Below are 15,811 nucleotides of genomic sequence, written 5' to 3'. Positions count from 1 at the left end.
GTTATATGATTCCAGGCAAACAGGCATAGGAGGGGACAGGGACTCATGTCATCCCCACTTTTCTTGAGAAGAAAATTTAGGCGACTCAAGCCTAAATGAACTTCTACAGTCTAGCCAAGCTAGTCTCCTTTGACCTACCCTTCCCCGGGGGTCGGGGGGAGGAGTGGGGTTGGGCGGAAGGGGGGTGTGAGTTTACCTCAACTGAAAATTTGAGGCATACTCTCTAGGATGAAGACCATTCCAAGGAGTATTTATTAAAATCCAAACGTAAGAATGTGCGGGGAGGGGTAACACAAAAGGGGAATTTGTGGAATAGGGGAAGGGGATGGAGATGGGAGACAGACAGACAGACACACACACACATACCCGTGTTTCTGCAAAACAAAAAAGTATAAACCACTGATATCCAAAAGATGATAACCACTGATTTAACTTATTATTTGACAATCATCATCATCCTTGTTTCTGCAAAACAAAAAAGTATAAACCACTGATATCCAAAAAATGACAACCACTGACTAAAATTATTATTATTTGACAATCATCATCAATAGAATTTACCTGTTCATATGTTCCTGGAACTGTCCCAAGCACTACACATGCAAGTAAAACAGCTAACATCAACCTGGGCTAACATACAGAAGACAAACAAACAGTGAATCAATCACACAACAAACCAATTTCTCTAGGAACCAATGTATCACCCTCAAATTTACCCTTCACTTGATGGAATGGTGAAAGTAAGTCTTATAATCCTGGTGCAGGAATGAGAAATAATCAAAATGAAATAGAGAAATTGGTCAGGTGCCAATAGCATACAGTTCCTAGTAGCACTGATGGAAAGACTTGCTGTTGGGAAACAGCAAACAAAATATCAGAACTTGCCAGCCAGTCAACGGAATTTATTGAGCACCCTCCAGGTGCAGAGTGCCAACATAATAATAATAATAATGGTATTCGCTAACCCCTTTTCAGGATGGCACCTGGAGAGTTTCCAGTACTCTACCTGTCTCAGCTATGAGAGGGAGAGTCAACAGAGGCATACCCATTCCATTCCTAGCTTGACAAGTGGCTGGTGATCAGAAAGCCATCTGCTACAAGTCAAAACTCCCCTGTGCTGGGCAGCAGCAGCATGGGAAAGGGTCGAGGGTGGAGACTCAGGTTTACTGCGCAGAAGGTGGCAATGGCAAGCCACTTCGGTATTTTTACCAAGAAAACTCTGTGGATCCACTACCAGCATGATTGCAGATGAAGGCGCGGCATTCAGGGAGAGGTGTGTCCATGAAGCATAAGACAAGACAATTTGTTAAATGCTTTCTCTGGGCCAGGCACTGTACTAAGCACCGAGGTGGTTAAAACAGGGATAGGAACACAGTCCCTGTCCCACTTGGGGCTCACAGTTTCAATCCCCATTTTACAGATGAGGTAACTGAGGCACAGAGAAGTAAAGCGACTTGCCCAGGGTCACACGACAGAAAAGTGGTGGGGCCGGAATTAGAACTCATGACCTTCTGACTCCCAAACCTGTAGTCTATCCACTACGCCATGGATTCAGTGCTGGGTTCCTGCATTATTCATTCTTTGTTCAAAAAACTAATTGGGGACCAGATACAGATTATAGTTAGGCTCCATCCATGCAAGGTAGGCTTCTAATGTGTGGAAACTATTCCGCTCTTTGTCTGGGCCGCAGAGGGAACAAAGCCTAGATTTGTTTGTTCAATTCACAATGTGGCCATCTGGGTCCCCAGGATTTTAATTTAAAACAATTGCCAATCAACAGTTGGTGATGAAATGCAGCTCCTCATTACCTCCACCCCCCTCCAATAACCAAACCCTCTCAGCCCCTCTAGCAAATGTATCAAAACACGACAGGTGTAACAGAAACTCTTCACCACCACAACATGCAACATGCCAGCAATCCCCTGGCCCACAGCAGATTTTGCTAACCATCATGAGAAATTGGTTTATCCTGCAGTAGTGGGGGCTTTGTTGAGATAAAAAGAATCAGTCAATCAATTAATCAAATCAAATCAATCAATCGATCATATTTATTGAGCCTTTACTGTGTGCAGGGTACTATACTAAGTTCTTGGGATAGCACAATATTGCCTAGGAGGACTATTAAATATAAAAATGGGTTAGCAAAGGAAGGCCAGACTCGCTTTCCATGGAAGAATGATCAAATTGCTCATCTGCCAGGGATGGCTTAGGCCAAGAGTCAGGGCCTTTCGAGTCCAAGAGAAGCAAAGCCTAGCACCCTCCCAAGCATGCCCAACCACAATAGTACCCCATTATGACCAGTCCTGAGGCCTGCCTGGGTATGACTATTGGATTGGTCTCTGTGAGCCAAATTCATTGGAAAAGGACACACCCTCTATCCCAAAGTTGTGCAAAGCCAGACGAGTCAGCAATTAGGTTAATTACTGTTATGGCTGTAATGAAAGAAGCAGATGCTGAGAAAGGCAGGGGGCCTTCAGCTAGATGTTGCTGTCCGCAGTGACCACTCAGGAGAATGAGGCCATTGGTGGTGTTAACAGCTGAGGCCTGATAGCCCTGGCAGGTTGAACCTAGACGGGGCTTGTTAGGTCAAAGAGGACATTTTTTCCCCTAATCACCGCTCTGACACAGTGATAGATGGGGTTCAAGGAACAATCAATGGGAAAATGGACCCAGATGCTCTGCCGATCACAACTGTAGTCTGAGAATGGAAAACTATCTTTGTCTTTAATGGCAGAGAGAGGAATTCTGGGCCAATGGAAAGAGAATGAGCAGCAATCTACCCCACATAGAGCAAATCCAGGTTAATGAATGACCCGACTCTCTGGCTCTCCTTGGCAAAAGGTTTTAGCTTGTAAAAGCAGACAGGGCTGTTTCATTATGGCCTGAATATTTTAACTGGTTCCATGACCTTTTCCCCTGGCTGCTTCTCAATGCTGCTCCCTCCTCTGCCTTCTCAGGAAGCAGAGCCAAAGGAGAGAGAGTGGGTCATTAAGAGAAATTCTCCCCTGCTACCTTTCTTTGCTTTATAATTAGGATGTGTGGGCACTGATATCTCAGACAGAGGTTCTAAGACAACTGGCAATATTTTCTTCCAGGGGTCAGAGGGGTCTGGGATCCTACAGACTTCGAGTATGATTATTAGGGCTCTCTCTGTGCCCCAGGCAAAGGGGAAATAGGGGGAAAAGGGGGAAAAGTTGCCATCCCTGAATTAACTGGCTGGACAGGCTAGACTTGGCCTGTGGCAGGATCATTAGAATTTCTAAAGAATCCCTTGTCCTTTAGGACTGCTTAGACATCACCCTGCTCCACCTTTAATTCTCTGCCCTGGGAAGCGATGGACATGGGATTCCAGAGATATATTGCCACAGTAAGCACTCAATAAATACGACTGAATGAATGAATGAGTGAATGAATGTGGCCCAAGCCACCTGCTTCCTCTCCCTAACTGGAGCAGAGATGGTGGGGGACTCCTACTTGTTGTGCTCCATGTCTCCCTGACTCTATCAGCGAGCTGATAAAAAAAAAGGGTAAAAGCAGGAATCAGCAGCTTTTCCCCAACATAATCAATCAATCAATCAATCAATCGTATTTATTGAGCGCTTACTATGTGCAGAGCACTGTACTAAGCGCTTGGGAAGTACAAATTGGCATCACAACACAACAAATTGCCAACAAATTGCACAACAAATTGGCATCACAACATAACTTTGGAATTGTTCCGTCTGACCCTGGTGACAATGTCCTTGAGTTGTCTATCCCCCACCCCATCCCCTCCATGCTGAATGGGCTTATGCTGGGTTCAGCCTCTTCAAAATAAACCAACTGGATGGAAAAACAGTACCAGGAGGGAGATTAGGATGCTTGGGCTGTACTATCATTCAAGAAGAGAGAACAGTTCTCAGATCAACTTCATTAAAGATGAAAGAAAATTATTTAGTGACTAAGGCATAAAGCAGAGAGTAGTGAGACAAAGATAAATCAGCAAATTTCGGGGGGGGGGGGGAATGTGGGAGGCTGAGATGAGCTGAAACAGTGGCAGGCTGACGCAGACTGCGGCGCAGTACTGGAGGTGCGAGGAGAGAGCCAAAATGAAGCAGAGGGGGCTTCAGACGGACTCTTTAGTCTTTGTAACCCCACACAGATTGGTTGACAGATCCCTGTTTCAGAGCCCTTGATTACAGCTCCAGGGGGAAAAAAAGGTTCTTTGACCTTTTCTGCAATTCTAAATCCGGCTCGTTTGACAGGAGACGTCATGCTAAGATACAAACTGCTGTGTTTCCCACAGCCGGGCAAGGAACGAATCCTCCAAAAGCCCCACCAGAAAATTGAAAACAAAATATAAAAAATAAAATAATGGATAATTAACAAGACTGAGGAGTGAGCGGAGGCCTGCGATCTTTAATCAGCAGCTCTTTGCCTGGCCCTTTCTACCGATGAGCTCCATTGTTGTTTTTGATTGTGCGTGCAAGTGTGTGAGACGCTTGCTGAAAGATGGCACTCTATTAAAACCTGGTCTTCTTTCTGTTCGGGAGTTTCGTGGGGAAAAATAGGGAGAGGCACAGTGAGATACACATGCCCACAGACATACATACTCACAGACATACATATATCCTGAGAAACTGATACACACATACATACTTAGGACACGTTTTAATTTGGCCTGAGGTGTGCTCTGCCTATATGTGACAGATGCAGGTAGCGTTCCCAAGCAGAGGTACAAATTCCAGGGGAAAAAGAGGGTGATGACCCACATGAGAATCATGGGCCCTGGAGTCAGAAGGACCTGGGTTCGAATCCCAGTTCTGCCACTGTAATTTAATTATTTATATTAATGTCTGTCTCCCCCTCTAGACTGTAAGCTCACTGTGGGCAGGAAATGTGTCTGGTTATAGTTATACTGTAGTAATAATAATAATAACGATGGTATTTGTTAAGCAGTTATGATGTGCCAAGTACTGTTCTAAGCGCTGGGGTAGATACAAGGTAATCAGGTTGCTCCACGTGGGGCTCACAGTCTTAATCCCCATTTTACAGATGAGGTATCTGAGGCACAGAGAAGTTAAGTGATTTGCCCAAAGTCACACAACTGATAAGTGGCAGAGTTGGGATTAGAACCCACAACCCTTGACTCCCAAGCTTGTGCTCTATCCACTGAGCCACGCTACTTCTCTTGGACCCTCCCAAGCATTTAGTACAGTGCTCTGCACACAGTAAGAGCTCAACAAGTACAACTGACTGACAGACGCATGTCTGCGGTGGGACCTTGGGCAACTCACTTAACTTCTCTGCCTCAGTTACCTCATCTGTAGAACGGGGATTAAGACTGTGAACCCCATGTGGGACATGGACTGTGACCAATCTACTTTGTATCTACCCTAGCACTTAGTACAGTGCCTGACACATAGTGAGAGCTTAACAAAAACCATAAATTCTGCCCTCCCATCTGCCACCCCCCAAGAAAAAAATAGGCTTGACATCATAGCTAGAACATTCCACTCTTCAGAACCAGAAAGGACATGGTGGTAGAGGAAAGATGGTATTACCATCCCTTACCCTTGCTGGCAGGATACAGTTGCCAGCCCACCCCGGGCCTGAGGCCACTCGCGACCCTGGGAACTAGGAGGACAAGTAGTCTGGAGCTCCCATGTCCCTTCCCTACCTGATGCCACAGCCCGCTCCCTCCACTAATAATAATAATAATGCTAATTAATAAATATGGTACTTGCTAAGTGCTTACTATGTGCCAAGCACTGTTCTAAGTTCTGGGAAAGATACAAGTTAATCAGGTTGGACTTAGTCGCTGTCCCACATGGGGCTCCCTGTCTTAATCCCCACTTTACCAATGAGGTAACTGAGGCCCAGAGAAACGAAGCGACTTGCCCAAGGTCATCCAGCAGCCATGCAGTAGAGTCAGAATTAGAACCCAGGTCTATCCACTAAGCCACACTGCTCCTCTGAAGCTAAGTTACAATGCCTCCATTGCGATGGCGCTACCACCAGCTCCAAAACCTGAGCCGCTCAAAGTGAAAAGCTGAAACCCCTGTTCCCCATCCCTCAAACGGTCACCACCAGGACAGCTTCTGCATAATCAATCACCTCAGCCACAACATCTAGTCAATACGGCAAGGTGACAAGCCCAGGTGCTGAGCCAAGACGGATTGAGGAAATTCATTAACGTTAATCATGAAGAGTACTAATACCAAGGAGAAATGATGAGCGGCAGTCGAAATACCCACAACCAAAAAACCTCCGGTCTCAGTGAGCAATGAGAGAGAGATGGTACTGCAGCAAACTTTAGCCTGAGGGGAACTTCCTCCAAAGCAGCCCCTTTCGGAACTTGGTGCCTTTTATTGTCTGCTTTCATCCAAATTTCCTCAAAGCCATTAACAGAGGACACCAATTCCATTCTCAAATGTCTCTCTGCTGCAGGAAAATACTAGCCAAATTGCTCCTGCTCATCCTGTTCTGTTCCATTCTGCCACAGGGTAAAACTAGCCTATGAATCCATAGTTCTTCCACCAGTCTTGAAATTGTACAGCTCTGGGGTCTACGAATCTTCATGGGCAGCTTGTAAAATAATGTGTGCGTTCATGGGCATGCATCTGTCTGTGTGTGTGTGTGTCTGTGTTTATTCAGTCTGTCTGGTTACTTAATGGGTTGCTGGGTTCATAACACCAAAAATCCTTCCCTACTGGACACTAACAGCCATTCCAGATTCTCACTGTCTTGCCGCTGTATCATTCAGTATCCAGCCCTTGGCCTATGATTGAGTCAGACACTGGGATCTAAGTGCCCTGACATGCATGCCAGCATGCTCTCGCTCTCTCTCTCTCTTCCTCCCTTCTTATCAAGAGCTTATAGTATGCAGAGCATTGTACTAATCACTTGGGAAAGCACAATATAACAATAAACAGATACATTCCCTACCTTACTGACCCACACAGGGGGCTTAGATGCCTGGATGGCCCTGGTGGCGATGCTACCTCTGACATTCTTCAACTTGACAAACTCAGGTGTCGGGTGCAGCAGGACCACTGGGCTACTGCTGGAGCTCAGCTTGTACCACTCTGGTGCATTCACAGGCAAGTCACTTCACTTCTCTGGGTCTCAGTTTCCTCATCAGTAAAATGGGGATTAAATGCCTGTTCTCCCTCCTCCAGAGACTGTGAGCCCCGGGTGAGAAAGGGGCTGGGGTATGACCTGATCAGTGCTTGACACGTAGTGAGCACTTAAATGCCACTATTAGTAGTAGTATTTACTGCTTGGAACATCCCTGCTCTTGAGGTGCTCCAACACTGTAGGTAACCAGCAGTATCTGGCTAGGTTTGGAAATCACCTTATAGCCTCCCTGAAGGATTAAAGGTAAAGGATGTGATGACATGAACCTCTCTGGAAGTGGTTCAGAAGTTCCTTCCGGGGCCCTAAGTTCTTCTGCAGCTGCAGAAACCAGGTAGGAGCCAGAAGACTCTTATGGTCTAATTATACACTATAAACTGAGAGAGAAATCAACACGAGCAATATCCTGCTCTCCGACCACTTCAAGTTAATGAAAATGTGGCTACCACCCCCGAGCCACATGCCGCTTTGAGATGTCAGCATCAACACACAGCCCTAGCGTGAAGCTGGCATCCAGCTCCAAGACTTGGCTTGCATTTGGCATCTAGAGTAGGCTGTAAGTGATCAAGGAGAGAGGTGTTCATCCCGCAGTGAATTTGAGTGGCAGGTTTCCGGGGTTTCATGCCTGGGGAAGGCAGCTGATCAAGGAGCAAATGAGATAGGGAAAGAAGGTTCAAGTTTTCTGGGTTTTTTTTTCCTACCCCCTTTCTCCTTCCTTTCCAAAAGGAATATTTAGACTCTAGAAAGTTCTCTCTCCATTCATCTCCTAAAAGGCCAAAGAAGGCTGTTTCCAACCTAGGGAAAACTGGAAAGGCTAAATCCTTCGGCTCAAAAGAAAAAAGGGGTTGGCTTTGTTCCTTCCTGCCACCCATTGACAAGAGTCAATTCCCTTTTCTAAAAGGCAGTTTTCATTTGGGATGGGAAGGCTGGGGCACAATCTGGACCTCCAGAACAACAAGGACCCTGATTAGACTAAAGCCAGCATAGTGATCAGTGCTCTCTCCAGAGCTGCACCAGAGGAGCTTCTGACAGGCTCCACACTCTCCAGAGCCAAACTTGATTCTTTTGCTGAGTTGTACGTCTATGTTGTCCTGGGATCAGAAACCTCCAGCAGCCTGCCAGGAGCCCAGTTGATTTTACTTTTCACCCACTCTATAACTGAACTGGAGTCACAGAGAGCCACAAGTGGGACCAGCCTCTCTTCTTTCGTGAGGAGACCCTCTTTCCGAATATAATGGAGCCAGAACTCTGTTGTCCTAGACCCGTCTCCACCACTGACAATGAATTTGAGGTTTAAAGGGTTTAAGACATTTTTCCAGTTTGACTATCTGTAAAATGGTGATAAAAATCCTTACAAATTCCTGCCTCATCAAGATATTATAATAAAATGCACAATGTCTCCAAAAGCATGCTAAGCTCTTTGTAAGAAAGATGCTCAAGTAAATTTTCATTTTAACAAAATAGAGGGCCCTGTTATTTGTGGTTGTTAATCTGAACATTTGTCATAATATACTGACTGTTTAGTAACATCTAGAGGCAAACATACCTTTTTAAAATGTCTTTAAAAATGAAATGTACCACTAAGGCAGTTGTTAAAATAAGACTGGCATGGATAGCACTAGAAGGGATGATGGCATTGCTATTGCTTCCTTTCCTTATTCCTCAGTTGAACTGCCCCAACTTTCTCATCCCTATAGGCAGGGAAGCAGTAACAGCTATAAGTGATTTAGGCCATCCCTGGATCAATCAAAGGAGAAGCACTACAGATCAGTGGCTCTTCTTAATGAACCAGTATGCTAATGCCTGAGTTCTAATCCAGGCTCTGCCGTGTACCTGCTGTGTGTGACCTTGGGCAAATCATTCTCCATGTTTCAATTTCCTTTACAATGGGGATTAAATACCTCTTCTCCCTCCTACGTAGACTGTGATCACCATCTGGGATAAGGACTGTGTCTGACCCAATTATCTTTTCTCTACCCCAGTGCTTAGTACAGTGCTTGGTATATTATTATTGTTATCAACTCTCCAAAATGGCTTAACCTGAAGTCCAAGCCTAAGACCAGGCCTGGAAGGGAAGAGCCTCAGGTCTACTTGGACCTTTAACCTGCCTCATCACACTGCCACACTGAGAAGCAGCGAGGCTCAGTGGAAAAGAGCACGGGCTTTGGATTCAGAGGTCATGGGTTCAAATCCCACCTCTGCCAATTGTCAGCTGTGTGACTTTGGGCAAGTCACTTAACTTCTCTGGGCCTCAGTTACCTCACCTGTAAAATGAGGATAAAGACTGTGAGCCTCCCATGGGACAACCTGATCACCCTGTAACCTCCCCAGCGCTTAGAACAGTGCTTTTCACATAGTAAGCACTTAATAAATGCCACCATCATCATCATCATCATCATACCACCCTAGTCAAATCACTTAGAAAAAGGATATTTGTTAAGTGCTTACTATGCACCAAGCAACGTACCAAGCGAATCAGGTACAACAGAATCAGGTTGGGCACTGTCCTTGTCCTACATTGAGCTCACACTCTTAATCCCCATTTTACAGATGAGGTAGCTGAGGCACCAAGAAGTGAAGTGACTTGTCTAATGTCACATAGCAGACACGTGGCAGAGCAAAGATTAGAACACAGGTCCCCTGACTGCCAGGCCTGTGCTCTTTCTACTAGGCCACACTGCTTCCCCTTTCCCTTCCACTTCCCCTCCCTCTGGACATTTGCCTTTCCAGCTCAGAAAGTAAAGGAGGGGGTACAGCAACCTTACCTATGTGGTGTGGAGCCCTAGGTAGAGTAGAAGGCCATATGTTCTTGTCACTTTCATTATGAGCCTTCTAAAAGGCCATATTGGTCTTGGAGCTTCACTTCCAACCCTCAGCTCATTACCCAGTTTGACTCGTTGATGGCTGACCTCGCCAACCCATCAGCAGGTACAAACTCACAGATCATCATCAATCGTATTTATTGAGCGCTTACTATGTGCAGAGCACTGTACTAAGCGCTTGGGAAGTGCAAATTGGCAACATATAGAGACAGTCCCTACCCAACAGTGGGCTCACAGTCTGAAAGATGATCGACTGAAGTGAAACCCCAGCTCTTGCTTGTCACTGCGCCTGTCTGGCTATGATGGGCTCAACTCTTTTGCTCTGCTTGCCTAAGCCAGCTACTTAGACCCGAAGAAGGCATGGCTGGAAGCAGAGAAGACTGAAGGCACGCCTCCTCCAATCAATCAATCAATCATATTTATTGCACGCTTACTGTGTGCAGAGCACTGTACTAAGCGCTTGGGAAGTACAAGTTGGCAACATATAGAGATGGTCCCTACCCAACAGTGGGCTCACAGTCTAGAAAATAATGATGGCATTTATTAAGGGCTTACTATGTGCAGAGCACTGTTCTAAGCGCTGGGGAGTTACAAGGTGATCAGGTTGTCCCACTGGGGGGCTCACAGTCTTAATCCCCATTTTACAAATGAGGTCACTACAGCCCAGAGAAGTGAAGTAACTTGCCCAAAGTCACACAGCTGACAATTGGCGGAGCCGGGATTTGAACCGGTGACCTCTGACTCCAAAGCCCAGGCTCTTTCCACTGAGCCACACTGCTTCTCCAAGGCTTCTCCAAGAAGTCTTCTCAGACTAAGCCCCCACTTTCCTCTTCTCCCACTCCCTTCTGCGTCACCCTGACTTACTCCCTTCATTCCTCCCCCCTCCCAGCCTCACTGCACTTATGCACAGATCTGCAATTTATTTATTTGCATTGCTGTCTGTCTCCCTGCCTCTACACTATAAGCTCGTTGAGAGGAGGGAATGTGTCTGTTTACTGTTGTATTGTATTTTCCCAAGTGCTTTGTACAGTGCTCTGCACACAGTAAGCACTCAATAAATACGACTGACTGACTGACTGAATTAATTAATTTTAGTGATAATTGCAGCTCCCAGGGAGGGAAGTGCAAGTGTTCTCAGTTGTGCTGTAAACTGTGGCTGGTTTAGGTTGGAGGTTTGGCTCAATTCTCTGTCTTAGCGCTGCGAAACAGTAGAAATGTTGATGGCCTGGAGCGATTCATTTTTCACGACATCTCATTAAGAGTTCACAGCAGAGCTACAAGAGAGGGAGTCTGGGAAGGCTTGAGTATGACCATGGAGGGGAGGGCCTGGATTTCAGCAGTGTAGACCTCTGAATACCACTGAGTCCTGTGATTTCAAAGCACAGTTCCAATGGGCAAAATATTCTTTAGAGGATCACAGTTTCATAGTGATGGAATTTGTCCTTGAAGTGTCATCTAGAACAGATCTTTCAACCTAGTGGGGTTCATTCAACATCCTGATTTGACTTTGGAGGGCCTCAAGGGTGCCATTTTGGTTTTCATGGCACGTGCCCAGGATCTCCAGTCTGCTAGGCTCTCCAAGGTGGATTTTTTTTAATGGCATTTGTTAAGCACTTGCTATGTGCCAACACTGGGGTAGGCACAGATGAATTAGGTCAGATCCAGTCCCTGTCCCACAAGGGGCTCACAGTCTATGTAGGAGGGAGAACAGGTATTTCCATTTTACAGTTGAGAAAACTGAGACACAGAGAAGTTAAGTGATTTGCCCAAGGTTACACAGCAAGCAATTGGCAGAGCCGGGATTAGTATCCAGGTCCTTCTGATTCCTAGGCCTGTGCTTTCTCCACTAGGCAAACTGCCCTACTTACTGGGATCCATATTGATAAAGTTTAGGAGACTCTGATCTGAGTCACCCCCTGAAATCAAACAGCTGCACTTCCTTCATTCCAGCTATATGAAAGCATATTCTGTTTTTCAAGAGTGGGAGATTTTAGTCTCCCTTAGTTAACCATTGGACTGGGTGACTGACCATCTTCACTTGGAAATTCTTCTTACCCTAACTTTAATTCCTTGCCCTATTTTTTATGGCATTTGTTAAATGATTATTATGTACCAGGCACTGTACTAAGCACTAGGGTAGATATAAGATAATTAGATTGGACACAGTCCATGTCCCACATGGGGCTCACAGTCAATCTCTATTTTAGATGAGGTAACTGAGGCAAAGAGAAATTAAACAACTTTCCCAAGGTCTCCAAGCAGGCAAGTGGAGGAGCTGGGATTTTGCTCTCTCTACTAGACCACACTCCATCATCCCCATAGTTCAAACCTACTTCAATCAATCACTCATTCAATCAATCAGAAGTTGAGCGTCTACTATGGGCAGGATGCTGTACTAGTCACTTGTGAGAATTTGATACATTCAGCATATACAATCCTTGCCCTCAAGGATCTTAGGATTTCTGCCCTGTTCTCAGCAAGGAAAGCTGACATTCTCCCGTATATAATAGCCCAACCCCAACGCTGAAATATTATTCCAGAGCAACAATCCCCGGTGTTAGGAGGACAGCACGAGTTCGGGATAGCAAAAATCAACAAGGGGTGGCGTGTTTCCCTGAAAGATTCCTCCAGACTCAGGTCACCAGACTGCCAAACTACAAGTGGGAAGTGTTGCTTTATCCATTAAGCAAAAGAGGAAGTTTGCCCAGATTCCTCTGCACATTCCCAGTCAGGACTCCTCAGATGCTGCCAGCCCCTTTCCCACCTCCTAGTTACTACCCAGGGCAGAATTTGAAAAGCCAGAGTCAGCTAGGGAGCTGAGGTACACACTCCATCAGCACCCTCCCACACCCAATGTGCTGCCCCACTAGACCACTCTAGAGAAAAACCGAGGATGGGTCAGGGAGTGATCAAACTTCAGGCAGGGTAGGGTCCCTGTAGTGTAGTTTTTCCCCAGGACCCACCACTGCCTTAACACGGTCCTGACAAGAAACCGTTAACAACCCCCAGCTGACGCATGCAGCATTCAGCACTCTGATCTGGGGGAACGGCGCCAGAGAAGCACTCATTTATCAAGGGCTAATGACTTGATTTCTTCTACCAATTAGAACGGAAAGCGTGAGCTGACAGCCTTACCAAACATTAACCAACAGCAAGAGCTGGGGGCGGAGGGAGGGAGGGGGGGAATGGAGGCTTACTTTAAAGATCAGGCAGTCCGATTTGTGCTCTGCGTACATCGAGGTGAGTCGGTACTGGTTCTCGGTTGTGATGTCAATCTGGTAGCCCGTCAGGGTGTAGCATACTTTCCGGAATTCCTGGATCTTTGTCTGGAAGACCTCCTTCAGTCGCTGATTCTTCAGTTCCGCACTCTCCACCTGCTTCTTCAACTCTACAAGGCAGGAAAGAGAGAGAAGATTTCATGAAGGGGCTTGAACGTTTTGGGGTGTCATCTTTTTTTTAATATGGTTTTTGTTAAGCGCTTACTACGTGCCAGGCACTGTACTATGCGCTGGAGTAGATACAGATTAATTTGGTTAGACACAATCCCAGTCCAACAAACGATTCACAGTCTTAATCCCCATTTTACGGATGAGGTAACTGAGGCACAGAGAAGGGAAGTGACTTGGCCAGGGTCACACGGCAGACAAGTGGTGGAGCTGGGATTAGAACCCAGTTCCTTCTAACTCCCAGACTCATGCTCTATCCACGACATGACACTGCTTCTCGCACACCACAATTAAATACTTCTCGCCACTCCCGTAACTCCTCTCATTCACTAAACCCAAAACAGAAAGGTGAGCAAAACCTACAGTGGGGCAGCAAAAAGATGTAGAGACCACGTGCGCTGTGAGCTCCCACCAATCCATATCACTTAAGACTGCCAAGCTGGAGAACTCCCTCCTGGCTCTTGAGATTCAGCGGCATGAAAGCCCAGAAGGTCACAAATTGGCCTCACACCCTACTTTAGGGAATGAAGAGGTATTAGCTATTTCCAACAGGAAGGCAGCTTCCCAATTTAAAGTTATTAACCTCTCTCACATTTCAGGATGCACCATGTCTATCATGGGACACAAATCTACACCTTCTGGCTGATAATCTCCACCCTGTTTCTGCTGGGCAATCTTAAAACAGCAATCTTATGCTACAGGAAAGCCTCCAACAGGCCTTACAAGTGGTACCTTCAAATATGCCATTAGGCCTCATTGGGAACATCCCCCCCCCAGAACTAGAGCACCAAACAGATGCTACGGAGAAGCAGTGTGGCTTAGTGGAAAGAGCCCAGTCTGGGAGTCAGAGAACCTAACCCCGCTCTGTCACCTGTCTGTTGTGTGACCTTGGACAAGTCATTTCACTTCTCTGTGCCTCAGTTCCCTCATCTGCAAAATGGGGATTCAATATCTGTTCTCCTTCCCACTTAGACTGGGAGCCCCACGTGGAACTGATTACCTTGTACCTACCCCAGCGCTAAGTACGGTGCTTGACACATAGTGCTTAATGAATACCACACTTATTATCATTATTATTATGATTATAATCCTCCTCGACTCTGCTCTCTCGTTCACCCCTCACATCCAATTCGTCACAAAACCTGCTGGTCTCACCTCCGCAACATCGCCAAGATCCGCCCTTTCCTCTCCATCCAAACCACTACCTTGCTGGTTCAATCTCTCATCCTATCCCGACTGGATTACTGCATCAGTCTTCTCTCTGCTCGCCCATCCTACTGTCTCTCCCCACTTCAGTCTATACTTCACGCTGCTGACCAGATCATCTTTCTGCAGAAATGCTCTGGGCATGTTACTCCCCTCCTCAAAAATCTCCAGTGGCTACCAATTAACCTAAGCATCAGACAAAAACTCCTCATTCTCGGCTTCCAGGCTCTCCATCACCTCGCCCCCTCCTACCTCACCTCCCTTCTCTCCTTCTCCAGCCCAGCCCACACCCTCCGCTCCTCTGCCACTCACCTCCTTACTGTACCTTGTTCTCACTTGTCCCGCCATCGATCCCTGGCCCATGTCCTCCCCGCGGCCTGGACTGCCCTCCCTCCGCACATCCGCCAAGCTAGCTCTCTTCCTCCCTTCAAAGCCCTACTGAGAGCTCACCTCCTCCAGGAGGCCTTCCCAGACTGAGCCGCCTCTTTCCTCTCCCCCTCCCCATCCCCCCAGCCCTACCTCCTTCCTCTCCCCACAGCACCTGTATATATGTTTGTACAGATTTATTACTCTATTTATTTTACTTGTACATATTTACTATTCTATTTATTTTGTTAATGATGTGCATCTAGCTTTACTTCTATTTATTCTGATGACTTGACACCTGTCCACATGTTTTGTTGTCTGTCTCCTCCTTCTAGACTGTGAGCCCATTGTTGCGTAGGGACCGTCTCTATATGTTGCCAACTTGTACTTCCCAAGCGCTTAGTATAGTGCTCTGCACACAGTAAGTGCTCAATAAATACGATTGAATGAATGAATGAATCCTACAGAGGGAAACATCAGAGAACCTTCCCTTTAAGGAAACTGCAAAAGGTCATGTGACCTCATACCCCTGGGTGGGAAAGACTGTCAAATGAACCTGAGAGTCCAGCAGGACTGGGGAAGAAGGGACCAACCCCAGCCCAACTGCTCACTGTCATTGCTATGTGTTTCTTTAACAGGACAATTTTGCATAAAAGAGGCCTGGGGGACCGTATGCCACTCACCCCATGCTTTATTACCGTAATGGGAGCTGCCAGCAGTGTGAATCCTTCAAGAGGATACACAACAATTACCATGAATCTTTCACCTAAGGTGCCTTCCGAGTAATTAAACCTCGATTTATCCCCCATTAATTACAGCGTCTGGCTTTACTTAAACACACACTGGAGAGGCCTC

The 15,811-nt window shown here is 46.4% G+C and overlaps 1 protein-coding gene across 1 annotated transcript in view; it reads right to left on the bottom strand.

The window, feature by feature from the left end:
* MAD1L1 (mitotic arrest deficient 1 like 1) overlaps positions 1-15,811 on the bottom strand; it is a 588,396-nt gene that overhangs the window by 135,980 nt on the left and 436,605 nt on the right. The window contains exon 16 of the mRNA XM_038763361.1: positions 13,136-13,326. Coding sequence (XP_038619289.1) covers positions 13,136-13,326 — 191 coding nt within the window. The remainder of the gene's footprint in view (positions 1-13,135; positions 13,327-15,811) is intronic.

Source organism: Tachyglossus aculeatus, chromosome 21 (genome assembly GCF_015852505.1).
Source record: "Tachyglossus aculeatus isolate mTacAcu1 chromosome 21, mTacAcu1.pri, whole genome shotgun sequence".
In the NCBI taxonomy this organism is placed as follows: Eukaryota; Metazoa; Chordata; class Mammalia; order Monotremata; family Tachyglossidae; genus Tachyglossus; species Tachyglossus aculeatus.
Note: the sequence above shows the minus strand (reverse complement) of the source record. Positions and strands in the feature narration are given on the sequence as shown.